This window comes from Macaca nemestrina, chromosome 10, assembly GCF_043159975.1.
Source record: "Macaca nemestrina isolate mMacNem1 chromosome 10, mMacNem.hap1, whole genome shotgun sequence".
Taxonomy (NCBI): Eukaryota; Metazoa; Chordata; class Mammalia; order Primates; family Cercopithecidae; genus Macaca; species Macaca nemestrina.
In genome coordinates, this window is record NC_092134.1 from 80,669,157 (window position 1) to 80,688,533 (window position 19,377).

The window sequence follows — 19,377 nt, forward strand, 5'->3', positions numbered from 1 at the left end:
GAGTTTCTCGTTCCCTAGGCCTTAAGCTAAAACCAGAGAAATGCCAAAATGTGGGGAGCAAGAAAGGAAGCCATAGAGAAACCCCGAGATGTGTAATAGTGTACAATTTCTTTGGGAAGTTTTAAAGAGAAAAAAATATTAGGCATGTTGGATTTTGCCAGTGTCTGGTCAACATGGACAGGTGTTAACTTGACTTTTTCTCTGAAGATAGTCATAAACCAAAACACCACTACCTCCTGAACTAAAGCTTGGGGTATAGGGAGAACCCAGGAGGCATATTTGTGATAGTTCTGGGCTTTGTTTCCAGGAAGGGAGGAGGAGAGGTCAGCGCTTCATCCCAAAACCCAGCACAGAGCCGGGCACATACTGTGCACTCAATAATCGTGGAGAGATCTGCATCAATCCTTCCATTAAGACACTTTCCCAGAGCTGTGAGTGGGCTCCACTGTCTCTTCTGCTCAGAGAAGCAGAACCTCCTCACGTCTCCACTCTATCCTTTCCAGAGCTGGGCACAGCTCTGCGGGGCCCAGGGGCAGCTAACAGGCAGAGGGACGGCTGCTGAGCACCTGATGCAGGTGAGTGTGCCTCCTGGCTCCCGTCAGACAAAGCTAGGAGGAGGCCATGCCCAAACATGGGGCAATGCCAGGCACCACCCCCTCGCCAGGTAAGCCTGCCACCTTAGCACTTTTACCATTTCAGATTATTTTCAAGGTGTGTTTGGTAGCCTGGAATAAACTTATTGCCTTGGAGGCAAACCCAACCCATGAATATTTGGGATTAATTATCTCTCCTTCGTTTGAGCCCAACGACCTCCTCAAATGTATATAAAAGGATTTATTTTGCACAGGTCTTCAGTTCCTGTCCCTCTTCCTCTGACTGTCAGTGTTCCCTGCTTAACCTACACTCTTCTCTTCACCAAACTCTTCACCATGAGCAGACAAGCCAGCAAGACATCTGGTGGCGGGAGCCAGGGTTTCTCCGGCCGCTCTGCCGTGGTCTCTGGCAGCAGCAGGATGAGCTGTGTGACCCGCTCTGGGGTAGCTGGTGGAGGAGCCTATGGCTTCCGGAGCGGAGCAGGTGGCTTTGGCAGTCGCAGCCTCTACAACCTGGGTGGCAACAAGAGCATCTCCATCAGCGTGGCAGCTGGTGGCCCCCGGGCTGGAGGCTTTGGGGGAGGCCGTAGCAGCTGTGGCTTTGCAGGTGGCTATGGAGGTGGCTTTGGGGGCGGCTATGGAGGTGGCTTTGGTGGTGGCTTTGGTGGTGTCAGAGGAATGGGAGGTGGCTTTGGTGGAGCTGGTGGCTTTGGAGGGGCTAGTGGCTTTGGTGGTCCTGGTGGCTTTGGCAGTCCTGGTGGCTTTGGCCCTGGGGGCTTTCCTGGGGGAATTCAGGAAGTGACTATCAACCAGAGTCTCCTGCAGCCCCTCAATGTGGAGATCGACCCCCAGATTGGACAAGTAAAGGCCCAGGAGCGGGAGCAGATCAAGACCCTCAACAACAAGTTTGCCTCCTTCATTGACAAGGTGATGAAGCTCTGACTGGCCATCCCTTCCTGGGCTGGAGACTTTGAATTTGATCTTTGGGACACAGTGTTTAAATGTGTCTTGGATGGGCCAGACTGGAGGGTGAGGAGTTAGGTGGAACTCTAGGGTCTGGGAAGATATTCAGGGTTGAGGAGTTTGTCCACATGGTCAAGTGAGGGGAGGTGCAGAAAGAAAACAGTCCCCTATTTGGACCTGAGCACCGCATATCCTGTTTGTCGGAACCTCTGCTGAAACTTCCAGTCATTGCCTTACTGAGGCCCAGGCTGGCAGGGCAGGCAACCCAAGGCAAGGGCCACAGCCACCATCAGGGAAGGGTCCACTGAGAATGAGAGGCTTTTCAAATATAAGCTGTCCTCTGAGCTTTCCAGGAAGCCCTTTCCCCTACATGTTGCTGTGCCAGGCAGAGGAGGCTGATCACCTGCATGAGGGATTAGGAGCATAAGAACCTTAGTCCCAAGGGAGTGCAGAGAAATGGGTGACTGTGCACTCCTACTCAGCCTAGTCAGGAAGACAAGAGTGCTCAGTGAGCTTCTCCAGACCAGGACAGCTCTCATGGGGCTGCTGTCCCTCCAGGGTCAAGAGAGGTGTTGTCACGCTAACTACGGCATGCCAGCCAGCGTTGCTTCCCAGCATCACTTCACTGTTTTTGAAGAGCTAACATGTCAGTAGAGTCATGGGTGGAAATGGTGCTGCTGAGGTTTATGTGCATTTTTGCAGAGTGTACTGTAGTTTTGAAAGTTGAGATAGGGTCATGAAGTCCTTAGGAACACCAAGGGGTCAACCTTACAATTCTATTGCTTTCCGGTAGGAGTCACTTCTGGTTTCCCCTTCCTTTGTGACTTTCCGAACCACAATGCAAGTGTAGTGTCCTGACTGATCACCCATCTGACCATAATCTCTCTGACTACAGTAGGAACCTATCTTTGCATACTTTCTAGGCCTTTGTGCTGGGGGCCCAGGAGATAGACACCTGGTCCTACCTGAGTGAAGGCCCCTCTGCTCCTCTGCTACAAGTGTTACCTGATGTTGCTTCCTGCAACCATTGCAGGTGCGGTTCCTGGAGCAACAGAACAAGGTCCTGGAGACCAAGTGGAACCTGCTCCAGCAGCAGAGCACAAGTTCCATCTCAGGCACCAACAATCTTGAGCCTCTTTTTGAGAATCACATCAACTACCTGCGGAGCTACCTGGACAACATCCTCGGGGAGAGAGGGCGCCTGGACTCTGAGATGAGGAACATGCAGGACCTGGTGGAGGACTTCAAGAAAAAGTGAGTGACGGGAGGAGTGGGAAGATGCCATGGCCCACCCTGTCTCAGAGTCTTGGCCCCTTCTACATGCCTCCTGACTTCTAGGCAGTGGTGTCACCTGGCCCGTTTCCCTCTCCTTACCTTCACGAAGGACAACTTGGTTCATTCAGTTTCCCCTCACCTTCCTTCTCCAAGCATAGTGCTTTGCAAATAAAATTGGCAAGAGGGATGAGTTTAGGCTGGGCATGGTGGCTCATGCCTGTAATCTCAGCACTCTGGGAGGCCGAGGTGGGCAAATCATTTGAGATTAGGGGTTTGAGAGAGGCTTGGCCAACATGGTGAAATCTCATCTGTCCTAAAAATACAAAAATTAGCTGGGTGTGGTGGCACACACCTGTACTCCCAGATACTCGGGTGGCTGAGGCAACAGAATTACTTGAACCCTGGAGATGGAAGTTGCAGTGAGCCAAGATTGCGCCACTGCACTCCAGCCTGGGCGACAGAGCGAGATTATGTCTAAAAACAAAACAAAACAAAAACAAAAACAAAAACAAACAAACAAAAAAAACGGATGAGTTTAGAGTGGGGGAAGCATTTTCTCATGAGCCAGGTTGGGGAAGATCCTGGTTCTGGCATCCGAAAGATTCTGGGACAACTCGTGGTATGGTGATCAACTATCCAGAGGTTTGCCTGGGACTGAGGGGTTTCCTGGGATGCAGAACTTTTAGTGCTAAAGCCAAACAGTTTGCCTGGGCAAATTGACATGGTTGGTCTCCCTAACTAACAGGGAGATAGTAAAGAGGATGTGCTCATCTGAGAGGGGTGGGATAGGGATGGAGGGACGGAAGAGATGAACTTTCAGAGTTCCAGGGAACAATGGTGTTTACGATGACCTCAAAACCAAACTCAGCTGTTTCTTTTTTTCTCACACAGATATGAGGATGAAATCAATAAACGTACAGCTGCTGAGAATGAATTTGTGACTCTAAAGAAGGTAAGGGCTGTGTGTGAGGTTTCCGAGGCTTGTAGCTGCAGGTTTCTGGCTGGGTTGGGGGAATCTCCTCACTCCACTGCCACAGAGCTGCCAAGTTCAGGCCTTTGGAGCAATAAACAGAAGTCAGGTGCACCTTAGTCTGGAAGATCCCTAAAAGAGTCAGTTAATCAGTCTCTAGTTTTTAAGTAGGATTGAACTTAGACCATCCTAATGAGATACAAATTGCCTGTTCAAGTGGAGACTGGTTTTGGACAAGGACCATCACTTCACCAGTCCCCTCTGCTGTTTCTTGCTGCAGTTGTGGTTTGTTGTTTGTTCCTTGGGGGAATAAGGCCTTTATGCTCTTCTTTTCTCAGGATGTGGACGGTGCCTATATGAACAAGGTGGAGCTTCAGGCCAAAGTGGATGCCCTGATAGATGAGATCAACTTCCTGAGGACCCTCTACGATGCTGTGAGGATGTTACCTACTAAGAAGGGACAGAGGGAGAGTGAGATGTTTCCAGATTTGAGGCTGGTGTATTTTGGTATATCTAGGCCCCAGAAGACATCTGGGATGAGCCTGGAGAAGAGGACCCTTGGAAGGGATTCCACAGGATAGGCTGCAGACATGGGGTTCGCTGAGTGGCTGGGGGGCTGGGGACAGAGGGTGGCCGATACACATGTGGAGCAAGGAATCAGTGAATGAGACTGTTGATCAGGAGTCTCTCAGGGCCCTGTGTGCTTGTTATAGAGACCCCAAAAGTGAACAAGCTCCCTCTGTGTTGACAGGAGCTGTCTCAGATGCAGAGCCACATCAGTGACACATCTGTGGTGCTGTCCATGGACAATAATCGCTCCCTGGACCTGGACAGCATCATCGCTGAAGTTCGTGCACAGTATGAGGATATCGCTCAGAGAAGCAAGGCCGAAGCTGAGGCCCTGTACCAGACCAAGGTGGGTGCCAGGCACCTCTTAGAGGATCCACTGGAGGTTTCAGAGAGGCTGTGGCCTATTGGACAGCTGGGTGGTGAGATCCCAGTGGTCACTGGGTGAATGACTTTTGGTTTTACCCTCTGAAGACATCCTTCTAATGGTGGTTCAGTTGCAGAAAGTCTTGCCCCTGGGGGAGCTGGTTGCCTGCTATGTGGGACTGACTCCAGCTTGCTCAGGAACTACAGGGCAGGAAAATCTTCTACCACAACAACCCAGATGTTCTCTTTCCTGCTGCCTTGGGGGTGTCCCTGACGAAACACAATGCAGTCATTTTAGCAAATGCTTACTGAGCTTCTCAAGGTTTGGTGGGTGATGTCGTAGGTATAGAAACAATTCAATCAAAGCTGCAGGAATACCCCATCTTCCCTTCTGTTCTCTAGTTGGGGGAGCTACAGACCACAGCTGGCAGGCATGGGGATGACTTAAGAAATACCAAGAGCGAGATCATAGAGCTCAACAGAATGATCCAGAGGCTGCGGGCAGAGATCGAGAGTATCAAGAAGCAGGTGGGATGGTCATGGATGCTGGCTCCTGGGATGACTGCTGAGGGGTGGGGGCTAGGATCTCAGGACTCCTCCCTTGGAATAGATGTCTGGAGGTCATCTCAGGCTGGCTGACCCACAGGGCACTATCTCCACAAATGGAGACAAGATGGAGGCACTAGGGGAGGAGGAATGTTCCCTGACTTTAAGATGGGATAATCCATTGCAGGTAAGGAAGGGCCTGGGGCCCTCTTACTGAGCTCGTCCCTCCTACCTCCCTTGCTCCAGAATGCCAACCTGCAGACAGCCATTGTGGAGGCTGAGCAGCGTGGGGAGATGGCCCTCAAGGATGCCAATGCCAAGCTCCAAGAGCTGCAGGCTGCTCTACAGCAGGCAAAGGACGACCTGGCGCGGCTGCTACGTGACTACCAGGAGCTGATGAATGTCAAGCTGGCCCTGGACGTGGAGATTGCCACCTACCGCAAGCTGCTGGAGGGTGAGGAGTACAGGTGAGCCTCTAGTCCCGTCTTCCCACACCCCCTGTCTCAAGTTATATGTCAAGGGCCAGATAAGTGACCAAGTAACTGGGGATGGAGCCCTGCTATATAAAGAGAGGCTTTGCAGTGAAGCATTTGCCTCTACCAGCCCACTCCTTCCCAGGCAGCCAAAGCACTTATGCAACGGGTGCCCACGGGCTGTCCTTGCTACGGCCCAAAGAGGGGTGGAGAAAGTTTACTGATGTGCCAGGCTTCTCGGTTCAGCTCTGGTTGCTATTCATGCCCTTGGTCCATGGACTTGTTGGTGTGTGCTTTGTGACGGGGCCTACTTTCTCCTGTCTTCTCAAACAGGATGTCTGGAGAGTGTCCCAGCGCTGTCAGCATCTGTAAGTACCGAAAGTAGCCAAGAAAATGAGAGTTAATTCTGAAGTATCTGCACTAATTCAGGGTAGTAGCAACTAATTTAAACATATTTTTATGGAAGTTGGAGGGGTTTTCTGGGAGAGGAGAGGGAAGCGATTGGCTTTTGTAATTGTTCTGGGTTCAGGGCACTTTTGATAGGCTTCAACGGCCAATGTGGAAGATCCATAGGGGGCCCCTTGATGGGAGGAGAAATTCAGAGGCTAGATCCCCTCCCAGGGGGTCATCAAGATTGTACTGTGGGAGGAACCACTGGCTAATTCATAATGGCTTAATGGCAGGGGAGTGAGTAGCTAGTGGCCATGGAACGGCTCGTTGTGACTATCCTGTGCAAAGCTGCCTTGGTCAGCTCTGGATAGTCCCGGGCCTGGTGGATCATTGATGATAACACAGCAGCCGGCCTGGGCGCCGGCGCTGACCGCTGTCCTGTCCTCTCCCCCACAGCCGTGGTCAGCAGCAGCACGACTTCCGCCTCCGCAGGTGGCTATGCGGGCGGTTACGGCGGAGGCGTGGGCGGTGGCTTAGGAGGTGGCCTTGGCGCGGGCGGAGGCTCAAGCAGTGGCTTTGGCCGGGGAGGCGGCGGTGGAATCGGCGGCGGAATCGGGGGTGGAATCGGCGGTGGATTTGGTGGCGGCAGCAGCGGCGGTTTCAGCGGTGGCAGCGGCTTTGGCTCCAGCTCCGGCGCCCGCTATGGAGTCAGTGGTGGGGGCTTCAGCTCGGCCAGCAACCGGGGCGGCAGCATCAAGTTCTCCCAGTCCTCCCAGTCCTCTCAGCGCTACTCCAGATAAAGAGTATGCATCAGCATCGCAGCCACCCGCGCTTCCCCTCCGCTCCCCACGCCCCCATATCGGCAACACCCCCAGCTTCCCAAGAACTTGGCTCTGCGCTGGAAGGTTGGTGGCCTCTTGCTCCTCCTTCCAGATCCCTGGCCAAGCCCAGTCACGAGAATTTCAGGCTCTCCTCTCTGGCTCCAGCCTGTGCCTGTGATTGTACAGGTGTGGCCTAGGCCGCCACCTTCTGCTGCCCCGGGGTCCCTTCCCTGGGTGGGATGCTCACTACAGCTCTGATGTATATAACACACAGCCCCCTCCGCCCCTCCGGTCTTTCGCCAATAAAGTGCACTGTTTCACTCCGGGCCTCTGAGTATTCGCTCCATGTCCTCCTCAGGGCACTGAGCTCCCTGGTCACCTCCCTGGCCTCCCTGCCTCTGCCTCTCCCATGTGGGCTCTGTGATCCACAGAGCAGCTGGAGAACTCTTCCTCTGAAACAGAGGCAGTTTGTCTTCTTCATACGTTGTGCGGATCCGGTTGTTCATTATTCTGTGAGCACTGTGGGGAGGGAGAGGTTCTGCTCCCGGATGCTGCGTACCCTGTGTACCCTCACCGTCCTTGATGGTGAAGGCTGGGCCATGCAGACATCTATCTCCTCCCTGCCTTCTCTCATGTGGGGGAACTAAGAGGGCCTTGGGGACAGACGGTTTCTTCCCTTGGTGTTGATTCTCACTCCAGCTGACATCGTGAAAGCTTTTCCCCCATCAAAGTGCTCCGGGAAAGTGCGGGCTGCTGGAAGCCCAGGGATGGAGAGGTTTCCCCAGAGCAGCCTATTCAAAGTCTGACCCAGGAACACCATTCCGTTGAGACACTCTGCAATAAAAGATTCCACGCCCATTACATCTTTTCTTTTTGGAGCACACATTAGAGTTTCTAAGAAGTTCAGTAGCAAGGAAAACCTGTTAGCTTCCTTGAATCCAGCATTTCCTGCAGAGGCCCCCATTCTTGCCCCTAAGCACTGTGCATGCACTTGGGGCCTGAAAGTATGTGCCCCAGCCATGAGAGTTCTTGTCATCCTGGCCTCTGCCCTGCACCAAGAAGTTCTGAGAATGTGTTAGTTGGCCATGGGAGTGCTGTCCAAAAGGTCACTGCTGGAAAGGACTCAGAAGCAAGGAGTCCAAGGCCTTTGCTTCCAAATGAAAAGACCGAGGCTCAGAGAGGAAGGGTGACTCCTCTAGGGTCTTATAGCATGTGAATGCCTGAGCTGGGAATGAAGCCTTGCATCCCAAGTCTAGAGCTCCTTCCACTCCCCCCACTGTCTTTGACGATGCCTTCCAGGCATGCCACACTGCCCAGGCACCCAGAGAGAACACACAGGCTGTGGAATAGAAATGTGTAGTCAGGCTAGGCCAGGGAAGCAGTATTTCCATCCTTGGACAAGGTTGAATTCATTTTAGAGATGAGGAATGGCAGATAGATAAAGAAAACCTGCAACTGGCAGTTGAAGAGATTCAGTGTGGAAATCCAGCTGGTTCCACTTTTTGAAGGAGGTGGGATTTAGGAGCTGTTACTTCACGTTTGGGTAGGAAGGTACTTTTTCTGGTTGGTATCCTTCTGTGGAAAGAAGTAGGAGACATAGGTGGGGAGGCTCAGTGCCCGACCCAGTTTAGGGGATTGGCCCTATGGGACTGTGCCAGTCATGGGGCAGCTGCTTCACCCTGGGCAAAGTCTTTATCATTGAATTCCTTCCTTCACTCATTCAACAAGTATTCATTAAGTGTTTGTTTTCTGTCTGGAACTGGGCTAAATTCTGGAGATGAATTGGTGAGCAAGAAATCAGATGTTGACCCCACCCTCATTTTAGTAAGGAAATCAACAAAAAAAAGTAAGCAAACCAAATGAACAAAATAATTTTAAATTGTGGGAAGTATATAAAGAAATGAAACTAGGGTCTGAGTTGGATAAATGCCAGGACTGGTTAATGGACTGGATGGAGGTGGGGAGGTTAAGGGAAAGGGGAGATTCAACCAGGATACCCAGTTTCCCAGTATGAGCACTTGGGTGGTTGGTGCCATTTACTGACTTGAGTGGAGGAGTGGGAGGGCGGGATAGATGTGGAGAGAAACTTCAGCTCTGCTTTAGACAAGCAAGAGCTGCTCATGAGATAGACACGTGAGACGTCCAGGTGAGATGTGAGCCTGTAGATTCAGAAGGGGGCCCCATCAGGGCTAGACACTCGCATCTGGACATCATCAGCTTAAGGGTGGATTTTAAAGCCATGGAAACTAATGAGTTTTTCTGGAGAGAGGGTGGAGAAGAGGGCCCATGCTGAGAACCAATGCGGACTGGAATGTAGAGTCAGGGACAGGAGTGCAATCTACCAGATGGTGGAGCCTGGGCCACGTTCTTCAGAGTGCCCCCACCCGAGCAGTCAGGGGGGTTCTAAATTGGCTCCAAGGAAAGCCCAGAGCAGGCCTGGCCTTCCTGGGTACTATGCACACTGGTTTCCAGTCTCACGTTCAGACAGTGACCTTTGTCCTTTGCTGTTCCTCCCTGGACCTATGCTCACTGGCCTTGTTTCTCCTGTGGGGTTTACAGGAACCCCTGCTACCTAAGTAACCACTAGTGGTGAAGTGGTGGGGTGGGGCTCCACGCAGCTTCTTAAAGGACAGCCTGGCACAGGAGGAGTGGGGCGGAGAGGCTATTTCTTGGAGGTGTCATTGTTCCAGAGGAATAGTCAGGGCAGATGACCTTGGTATCAGGACCTGGGACCCAAGGAGTTAACTCTATGCTTGGCTGGATATTCTCAGCCCAGCACTGACTGTTTCTTTCTTTCTTTATTTTTTGAGATGGGGTCTCCCTGTGTCACTCAGGCTGGAGTGCAGTGGCACTATCTCGGTTCACCGCAACCTCTGCCTCCTGGGTTCAAGTGATTCTCATGCCTCAGCCTCCTGAGTAGCTGGGATTACAGGTGCAAGCCACCACGCCCAGCTAATTTTTGCATTTTTAGTGCATGTTGGCCAGGGTGGTTTCTAACTCCTGACCTCAGGTGATCTGCCCGCCTCCGCCTCGCAAAGTGCTGGGATTACAGGCATGAGCCACCACGCCCTGCCAGGCCCTGACTGTTTCTAATCCAGGCTGAAACCCCCTTGCAGGGAACTTTACCTGCTTCTGAGTGCTCCTTCTTTTCCTTTGCCTTAGCATTTGCATAGTTTTTTTTTTTTTGCAGAATTCTATGTTGACTTTTCAGTGCTCTTAAGTCACTGGGCTTGAGTTTGCTTTCTTGTACTTGACTAGACTTTTCATTCTTCTAGTAGGTAGTCAGTGAGTCCTGTGTTGTCCATGCTTTTCCTGTCCTCTAAGGCATACTTTAGCCCATAATGAGCTCACAGTGATTGTTGAATAATGCCTACTTGTGAGCCTGGATCCTAAACTAGGATTTGCGGTCTTTGGTCAATTGTCAAGAATTTCTTTGCTCTCTCTTCCACATCTCTCTTTCCTGGGTGTGGAGAGGTATATCCACTTGCAATGAAACAGAGGAACCAACTTCTACCCTACACCCTATTCTATCTATCTATCTATCTATCTATCTATCTATCTATCTATTCCCTCCAACCACTCCCACACTGTCTTCCACAGAAGATATGCTCAAAAGAGTGTTTTCCTGTTCTAAGAGCTTGCAGACTCACTGGTTCACTTCCCATTAGGAAGACCAAGTTGAGTTTTTAGATTTTAGGTGATTCCCTTCTATATCTTTGTGAGAATATAGGCTACAGGTCAGAGCAAGTATCAATGGTAACAGTGTCACATCTACAAAGGCTCAGTTAAGGAAATCAGGGGATTGTTTTCTACAAGAATTTGAAAGTAGTTCAGCGCTTGCCTATGGATAATCTAGACTTGACTGCTGATGATCAAGGTTTGCATGTAAAGTTTTACGCAATTTGCAGGTAAATCTCTACACGATTCTTCTCTGTTTTGCCTAGAACTGGGTGGAGTGTTTGTTAGCCAAGCATCAGAGATCTCACTTTCTGGGATTTGGACTGCACCTTCTCTCTGCCTTCTCAGAACTTCAGTCCATGTGCATTCTCCCTCTATGCAAAGACAAAGACAAAGACAAAAAATGTGGGCACCGTGAGATAATCTTGGGATGATCAAGAAAAACTCACTTAAATTCTGAAAATGCTTCTTCACACATTTTATCTGAATCTTCACTACATCCTTCACAAGCCCTTCTAGCACACGCGCTGTCTAACGTACCTCTTTGTTGTGCCTAAGATAGAGATAACCCCCACCAACACTTCCAGCCCAGGCTGAAGGCTGAAGGTGACTTGGCTTTCCTAGGGAACCACTGATGGAGGTGTGCTGGGAGAATCTGATACTTTTGGAATCCGTGGTGACGAGACCAAATGGTGACAGCTCTGTCAACCACCAGAGAAGACGGTGGCAGGAGAAGGTGACTCTAGGTAGAACTAATGCTGTGACTCTCGGTGGGGGCAATTTTGCTCCCCAGGGAACATATAGCACTGTCTGGTTACATTTTTGGTTGTCACAAGTGGGGGAGTGCTACTGGCATCTAAACAATAGAGGCCAGGTTGCTACTAAACATCCCACATCACACAAGCCAGCCCCCTTCAACATAGAAATAGCCAGCCTCAAATGTCCACAGTGCCACTGCAGAGAAAGCTGTGCCAATGAGGTCATCTCATTCACTTCTCTCCTTGGGAGAAGATCTTTAGTTACAGTGATACGGGTTACAGTTGAACTGAATAGAGACTCTTCTGGATTTGAGGGAACTATGTATTTGTAGAAGTTTTTTTTTTTTTTTTTTGAGACAGGGTCTTGCTCTGTTGCCAGGCTGGAGTGCAGTGGCATGATCTCAGCTCACTGCAACCTCTGCCTCCTGGGTTCAAGTGATTCTCCTGCCCCAGCCCCCTAAGTAGGTGAGACTACAGGTGCACGCTGCCACTCCTGGCTAATTTTTTTTTTTTTTGTATTTTAGTAGAGACGGGGTTTCGCTAGGTTGCCCAGGCTGATCTCGAACTCGTGAGCTCAGGCAATCTGCCTGCCTCGGCCTCCCAAAGTGCAAGGATTACAGGCATAAGCCACCATGCCTGGCTGAAGTTTGTTTGTTTTAAAATGGAAATGCCCTTTTATTCTGGATGAAGACATAGGAAACAAGCCAAGGAAAGAGTGTGGCCTTATGTGGGGACTTTCAAGACCTGTGCAAATGACCCACAAGGTGCCTGCAGTTCTCGTATCAACCTGGCTTCCTCATGCCTTTGTGCCTTTGATGCTCTGTTCTCTGCCAGGAATGCTCATCTCACCTTCACCCACTTGCCCTGCTCACTCATCACTGAGGATTACCCAGGCACTGCCTCCTGAAAGCCTTCCTAGACCCTCCATGGCACTGAGCATCTGTCTGGACTCCCATGGGACTTTGTCTATCCCTTTTTATCATGTGCCATATTATATTAAAATGACAAGTTTCAGTGCCTGTTCTCCACATTAAAATAGAAGTTACTCAAAGGGATGGCTGTGCCTTATTCATCTTTGTGCTCCTCAGTGAACAGCAAAATGCCTGGCACATAGCAGGCCAGGCACTGTGAGCTTCACTAAGTTAATGAGATTTTGAAAAGGATAGGGTAGACTCTTAAAGGTAATTACTGCCCTGACATATTTAACAAAAACAACTGGATTAAACAACTAACTTTTGTGACTAGTGCAAGTCATACACTGGGCATTTTGCATATGTCATCTCATTTCATCCTTTGCAACTGCCATAGGAGGCAGGCAGCAATTATCCTCATTTTCTAAATTAGGACACTGTGGCTTGGAGAAGCAGAGTGACATGACTGATGGGAAGTGGCAGATCTGGCCTCAAATCCAAAGGGTACACATGTAACTACTGTGCTATGCTGCTGAATGGGGCCGGCTGGTGTCTTCTTGGACTCTAGGATGTCCTCCCTTGTATGTGGACTAATGACTTTCCACAGTTTTGAACCAGAAACCAAACCTGAAGTTCCTACATTAGCAGATGAGGTTTCTACAGCTGAGGCCCTGTGATGGTGAGTGGGCCCACGTTCAACTCTCAGGAGTTCTGATCTCCAGACAGAGAAGCCATCGAGATTGATTAGGAGAATACCTTGATAATGATGGGTGTTCCTCCTTGATACCAAAACGGAATTCACAAAGTTTAAAACTATTTTCATCAGCACAAGTTGATGCTTCAAGGCAGATCTGACCAATTACATTCTAAGGGTGGGGTTTTTTTTTTTTTTTTTTTAACATGCAACACAAATGTATTATTTAAAGGTGCATCTTGATTACCTGTTTGGTGAGCAAAAACAAAATATGGTGGCTCACGCCTGTAATCCCAGTACTTTGGGAGGCCGAAGCAGGTGGAGCACCTGAGGTCAGGAGTTCGAGACCAGCCTGACCAACATGGTGAAACCCTATCTTACTAAACATACAAAAATTAGCTGGGAGTGGTGGGAAGCACCTGTAATCCCAGCTACTCAGGAGGCTGAGGCAGGAGAATCGCCTGAACCCAGGAGGCGGAGGTTGCAGTGAGCCTTGATTGTGCCACTGCACTCCAGCCTGAGCAACAGAGTGAGACTCCATCTCGAAAAGAAAGAAAAAAAGAAGATTGTGGCAAATCATTCCTGTGGGCCAAGTGGTCAAGTGCAACATCCAAGATCCAGCAAGCAGCCAAGCTAAGTGCAACCTCCTGGTCTCTTGCTGTTTCTCCAACAGGGTGAGGACATCACCTTTTACATTGCAGATGATGGAGCAGCTCATGTCATCTATACATTCCATGCGCACCCATGTGTTCTGTCCCTGAGACACATCCTGACCAGCACCTTGGTGACCCTGGCCAGCATGGTAGGTTGCACATGGCTGGTGTCCAACCTATCATGCAGCAGTCAGGTAGAGAGTATATGGGTGGGTTCTTTACATGTCAAAGTGGACTTTTCACTTTGGGATGGTGTAATTTGACTTGCTAAAGTCTAAATAGAAGAAAAGCATCCATGAATTTATGACAGGCTTTGAGGTTGGACAGTCTTATTAAAATCCAAGCTTGCGGGCCGGGCACGGTGGCTCACACCTGTAATTCCAGCACTTTGGGAGGCCGAGGTGGGTGGATCACGAGGTCAGGGGTTCGAGACCAGCCTGACCAACATGGTGAAACCCTGTCTCTACTAAAAATATAAAAATTAGCTGGGCGTGGTGGCGGGTGCCTGTAATCCCAGCTACTCAGGAGGCTGAGGCAGGATAATTGCTTGAACCTGGGAGGCGGAGGTTGCAGTGAGCCGAGATTGCGAGATTGCGCCACTGCACTCCAGCCTGGGTGACAGAGTAAGACTGCGTCTAAAAAAAAATAAAAAAATAAAAAAATAAAATAAAATAAAAAAAAAATCCAAGCTTGCAAGTGAATTGACTTGAGGCAAGTTAATTAACCTCGTGCCCTTATCTGTAAAATGTGAATAAAAATTCCTGCCTTGCAAAGTTTTTGTGACAATTCGAAACGATACATATAAACAACCTGTCAGTGACTTGTATATGTCAAGCAGTCAATGTTAGCTGTTTTAAAATTCTGTTCAGAGATGGACAATAGGAGTTAAGATTTGAAAGAGGAAATTATTTTCACTGAAACATAGTCCCCACACCTCTAGAAAGTATGCAGCAGATCAATAAGTATTTGTTGATTGATAGATTGCACTACTGATGAGGCCCTGTAGTGGGAAAATGGCTTGACCAGACATGGGAAAATGGCTTTTATGTAATTCCCAATATAGACACTATGATTCCTTGCAACCTGTTGCAAAAATAATCAAAGATTTCACTATTGCCTTGACCCTAAACTGGGCTATCCCTTATAACTCCTCCTTCCTCTTCAGCCTCCGAACTGACACCTTCTAGGAGGGCTTCCTACATTGATATCATCATCACAAGAGCTGCCATGTGTTGAGCACCTGCCTCGTGTAAGGGTTTTCCAACTTTACCTCCTACAGTTCCCACTACAACTCCATGAGGACGCTGTGCTAACTCCAGTTTGCTGAATGGGAAACTGAGGCCCAGAGGGTAAAACGCCTTGCCTGATGCCATGCAACTGGAAAGCGGTAAGGCTGGGATCTGAATACAGGCTTGTCTAATTCCAAGGCTTCCATATTTTCCACTCTTTCAAGCTGCAAGGGAAGAGAGGAGGAGATGCAGTTATTTGAGTTCCAGAAAATCCAGCATGCCTGTGAAAGAGCCATGGTTTTTGGAAATATCCAGCCAAATCCATTTACTGGTGAGAAATATTCATTGACAGGAGAGCTGGTCTTTAGAGAACCTGTACAGTTTTCAGCACCCCAGTGCCCTTCTTGCTGCATCTTCAACCCCAGGCCTCAGTCTGCTCTCAGCTTCCTGCTATCTCACTTGCAGCAAGTGCTTCCTCTCCAGGGATGAGGATGTCTCCTTATGCCCTAACCCCTATCTGCACATTCTCATCCATCCTGGATGGCTAGTTGGACTAGTGTTTCCCGACTATACTTGACAGCATGTTAGTAGTTGTTAAGATAGAAAGATTTTGTTGTTAAATTTGGGAAGCTGTGATTAAATTAAGGCAAAAAGATTATTTTCTATAGGACTTCTTAGGGCTTTTAATATGCTGAATAACTTTACTAAAATCCCAAGAAAGAGCCATAGACTTTTCATTTCCCAAATTTATGTAATCACAGAAACTTTTAATCAGGGCCATCTTGGGAGATAGAATTTTGCCCTACATATGCCCTGGGAGAGATCCAAGTACCAGATAAAGAATTAGGGGTGAGCTGGAGTGTGTTTTAATCAAGTGTAGAGATAAGACCAGAATCAGAACAAATTGTGATTGCTAACAGCTAAGACCTTAGTAACATAAGGATTTAGTTGTACTTAGATGTTTGCTTCTTTATCAAGCTTTCACTATAAATCTTGCTCTATATGGTAATTATTTTACTGTTCATTGGTTAAAGTTGCTTCATTAGTAATAAGCTTTTATGTCAACAAGAAAAGAATGCTAATTCCTAGTCCAGGGGCGGCATACCCAGAACGTTAATTATTCTGTTTTTTATTTTTGAGAACAAATTGGTGATTATCTTGAAAATGGGATCTGCGAACCTCCGTGGAGAAAGAGGCAGCAGCCATAGCTTCCTCATCCTCAGCAGATGGTGGTGGAGAGGGACGTCTGCCCACTTTGACCAAGGATAATGACTACTGTCTTATGATGCACTCCTTCACTCATAATTATGTTACAGGCAATCTGAAGTCTTCTCACCGCAGTTGACTGCCAGAGAGCAATTTGGTTAGAGGGAATAACTACTTGGTTTTAGTACCCCCAATTTTATAGGTGGGGAAATAAAAATCCAGGGTGCTCAGCCATCTGGCAAGCTTTACACAGAAGGTTCCAGCAGGTGAGGGATTGGAACTCAGATTGCTGGCAGTGGGCAGATCCTTTAGATACTGTTCTGAAAGATCCTACAGTGAATAAGGGCAATGTTGCTGAGGACTGCAACTCTGGGTATTTCCAGCGGCTCCATTCAACTGCTGAGAAGACAATCTCCATCTGATAAACAAGGTGATGCTTTGGCAGGCTCAGGCGACACGTATTAGGTGACCCAGCCCAAGCCCGTGCTTTTGTGATCTGTACATCACCTTTTTCCACCATGCTTCTCCAGCCTATGCCAGGGTGGTAGAAGTGAGCCACACGTCAGAGGCTGCCACTCACCACCTCAGCACTGCAGCCAAGGGAGGGAAGGGAATCAGAGATACTTAAGTCTGTTGTTTGCTTTGGGCTTTCACCTGGAGCTTCAGCTGAGCCTGGCTCAGCTTTCTTTCCAGGAAGGGCATGTGATCTGCTTTTAAAGGATCCAGAGAATATGAGGAAAGACCTTACCGGGGTGGGGGGCTGTCATTCAATTGATGGGTGGAGTAAATGTCTCATGGAAGAATTCAGCATGAAATCCTCTTCCTGGATTATCTATGGATGAATGATGTTAATTTAAAAATCCAAATATATATTGCTGAATACTACGTATTTAAATTTCAAAACAATTCTACAAGTAGGATCAATGCCACCTTTTACAAATGAGAGAGAGAAGTCAAGTACCTTGTCCAAGGTCACTACATAGTAAGAGGTAGACATAGGATTTGAACCCAGGAATTGAACCTTTGGAATTCCACAATGACAGGTTTTCTGTTTTCTGTTAGACCACAGCTATCTTACTCCTGTGTGGAATTTTGTGATTTTCAAAGGACTTTCAGTTACATTATCCTGCAAGTCTCACCACAAACCAGTAGGGTAGGAAAGGGTTTGGCAGATTAGAACACAGACTTACGTTAAATCGTGGCCCAAGGTCACCCAACCCAATCCTATTCAGTATAGGTCTCACTCTTTTCTAGTGAGCTTCTTAGGGATGCAAAGTTGTCTTGAGAACAGCCAGGGCCAAACACGTTATCGCTTCCCCATTCTCCCAAATAGAGTACTGGCAGTAGCTAAACATACAGCGCTTGCTACGTGTCAAGCACTGGGCTAAGCATTTTATATTTACTTAACTTGTTTAATGCTCACAACAACCCCATGAAGTACTTGCCATTCTTAGTTCCATTTTACAGTTGATAAACGAGACACATAAAAGTTAAGTAACTTGTCCAAGGCCTAAACGCTGGTGGATAGTGGATCTGGGATCTGACGCCAGACAAGCTGCAGAGCAGAGAGCTGAAAATTAGCTGCAGAGCTCTTGAAGTTGCTCAACTCATGGTGGTTCCCAGGTTTTCAGATCAATCCTCTCTCCTAGACTGGACTGTTCAGAAACCAGAAACTCAGAAAGAGCGCCCACTGCCAATTTGGCTGGAATTCTGGAGATAGACTCCCCACCAATTTCTTAGGAAGTCTAGAATCAGTGCCCCCGCTCCTGTCATATGTGTGAAATCTCCTATGCAGACAACAACCTGAGGATTTGGTCTTGCCCTGTGTGATGTGTTTGGGTGTGGAGGTGGGTTGGATGGGAGTGGGGATCCGCTGAGCTCTTGGCAGTGAGAGCAGCAACTCATCATGTGTCGTTCATTCTGCCATCAAGCGTCCTCCATCCTCCTACTCCTGGCCCCTGTGGTGCAGCCATGGTCTGGACCAGGGCTTCCCAGACATCCTGCATTATAAGAATGACCTGGAGGGCTTGTTAAAAATGCAAACTCTCAAGCCCTTCCTCTGAAGATTTTCATTCACAGGGCTGGGGTGGGAGCTGGTTTTAGGTATTTGCAGTCTTAGACATCAGTCATCAGTCAGTTAACATGTTTGTGCTGTGCTTACCCTATGCTAGGAGCTGGACATTTAGGATAATTTAGAATGGGCAGGACTCAAGCCTTGCCCTCAAGAAGCTCAGGGACAGGTGGGGTATGGACAAGTAAGCAGGTAAGTATACTTTATGTCAGGGCCATGATGGAAAAAGTACAGGGTATGGTGGGAAGACAAGGAGGGGCATCTGACCCAGACCAGGGAGTAAAGCATGGAGGGGATCCCCTTCAGAAGATCTGAGTTGGGGCCTAGACACAACATGCACTGTCTTCCTAAGATGAATGGGGTCCTTGAACCGACTCTGCCAGCCAGCTGGAGGGTTCCCAGATTCTGTCCCCTCTTGCTTCTGGGTCCAGAAATGGCCTGCTGTCAGTCTAGGATGGTGGGGGGAGGGCTTGGTCTGAGGCTCTCCACTGTGCATGCCTCCTCCTCTTCTCAAACCTCATACTTGTTTGCTTCCTGTTCCAGGAGCTAGATGTGTTTAGCTCCACTGTAATTTCTTTCCCATAAGTAGCATTTCTCAGCCCAAACTCCAGGTTTGCTGAGATGGATGCCTTTAGCTGAGGTGCTGGCAGAGCAGACTCTGTGGGTCTGGGCCCCTCTCACTTCCGTTCCCACTCCAGGCCCTCTGAAGAGTTGGGCACAGGTGGCATACCACCGGAAGATAAAGCCCAATGATGGGAGAGATGGGTACAGCCGCTGTGGGAGCCTGTGGACACTGTGGTGCTGCAGGGAGGGACCCAGCCCGCCCGGAAGAGGTTGCCTGGTCCTCACCCCTGTGTCAGAGAGCTCATGGCTCCTGATCCCCTGGTGTCTAAAGCTGCTTCCTCTTGCTGGATCAGGTGCTGCTTGGGTTCCCTGAAACCCTTGAGGACATCACACAAAGAGAGGGAGGAGAGCTCCAGCATTTTGTCAACTGAGGCAAGTTTAGGTGATTAAGCTAAGAAAGCAAAGCCACTCTGGCCCAGAGGATTATCTTTGAGGTGTGTTGGGAATCGAGAAGTAACTTAATGCCTACGAGGCAAACCAAACCCAAGATGACTCTCAACTAATTGCTTGCCTCTCCTTTTGCCAAGCCAAACTCTCTGGTGTATAAAGGCCAATCTCCTCTCTTATCCCCATCCCTCTCAGCTCTCAG

General features: G+C 48.9%; 1 protein-coding gene and 1 pseudogene across 1 annotated transcript; one reads left to right on the top strand and one right to left on the bottom strand.

Moving 5' to 3' along the window:
• The first annotated feature begins 847 nt into the window (after nt 1-847).
• On the top strand, nt 848-7,284 carry LOC105474301 (keratin 3). The gene is made up of 9 exons (XM_024790541.2): nt 848-1,520; nt 2,590-2,810; nt 3,723-3,783; nt 4,140-4,235; nt 4,553-4,717; nt 5,137-5,262; nt 5,527-5,747; nt 6,087-6,121; nt 6,600-7,284. The coding sequence occupies exons 1-9, from the start codon at nt 930-932 to the stop codon at nt 6,941-6,943; spliced, it is 1,860 nt and encodes a 619-aa protein (XP_024646309.2). The 5' UTR covers nt 848-929; the 3' UTR covers nt 6,944-7,284.
• A 1,898-nt stretch (nt 7,285-9,182) lies between these two features.
• LOC139356799 (small ribosomal subunit protein eS28-like) lies at nt 9,183-14,887 on the bottom strand (annotated as a pseudogene).
• Between the last annotated feature and the right edge of the window lie 4,490 nt (nt 14,888-19,377).

What these genes read in the sequence shown, in the direction of transcription:
- LOC105474301 (XM_024790541.2), top strand. Translation starts at nt 930, where the DNA reads ATGAGCAGACAAGCCAGCAAGACATCTGGTGGCGGGAGCCAGGGTTTC. An exon ending in GTGGAGGACTTCAAGAAAAA is followed by an intron (nt 2,811 to 3,722) that starts GTGAGTGACGGG and finishes TTTCTCACACAG; the next exon opens with ATATGAGGATGAAATCAATA. An exon ending in TGAGGACCCTCTACGATGCT is followed by an intron (nt 4,236 to 4,552) that starts GTGAGGATGTTA and finishes CTGTGTTGACAG; the next exon opens with GAGCTGTCTCAGATGCAGAG.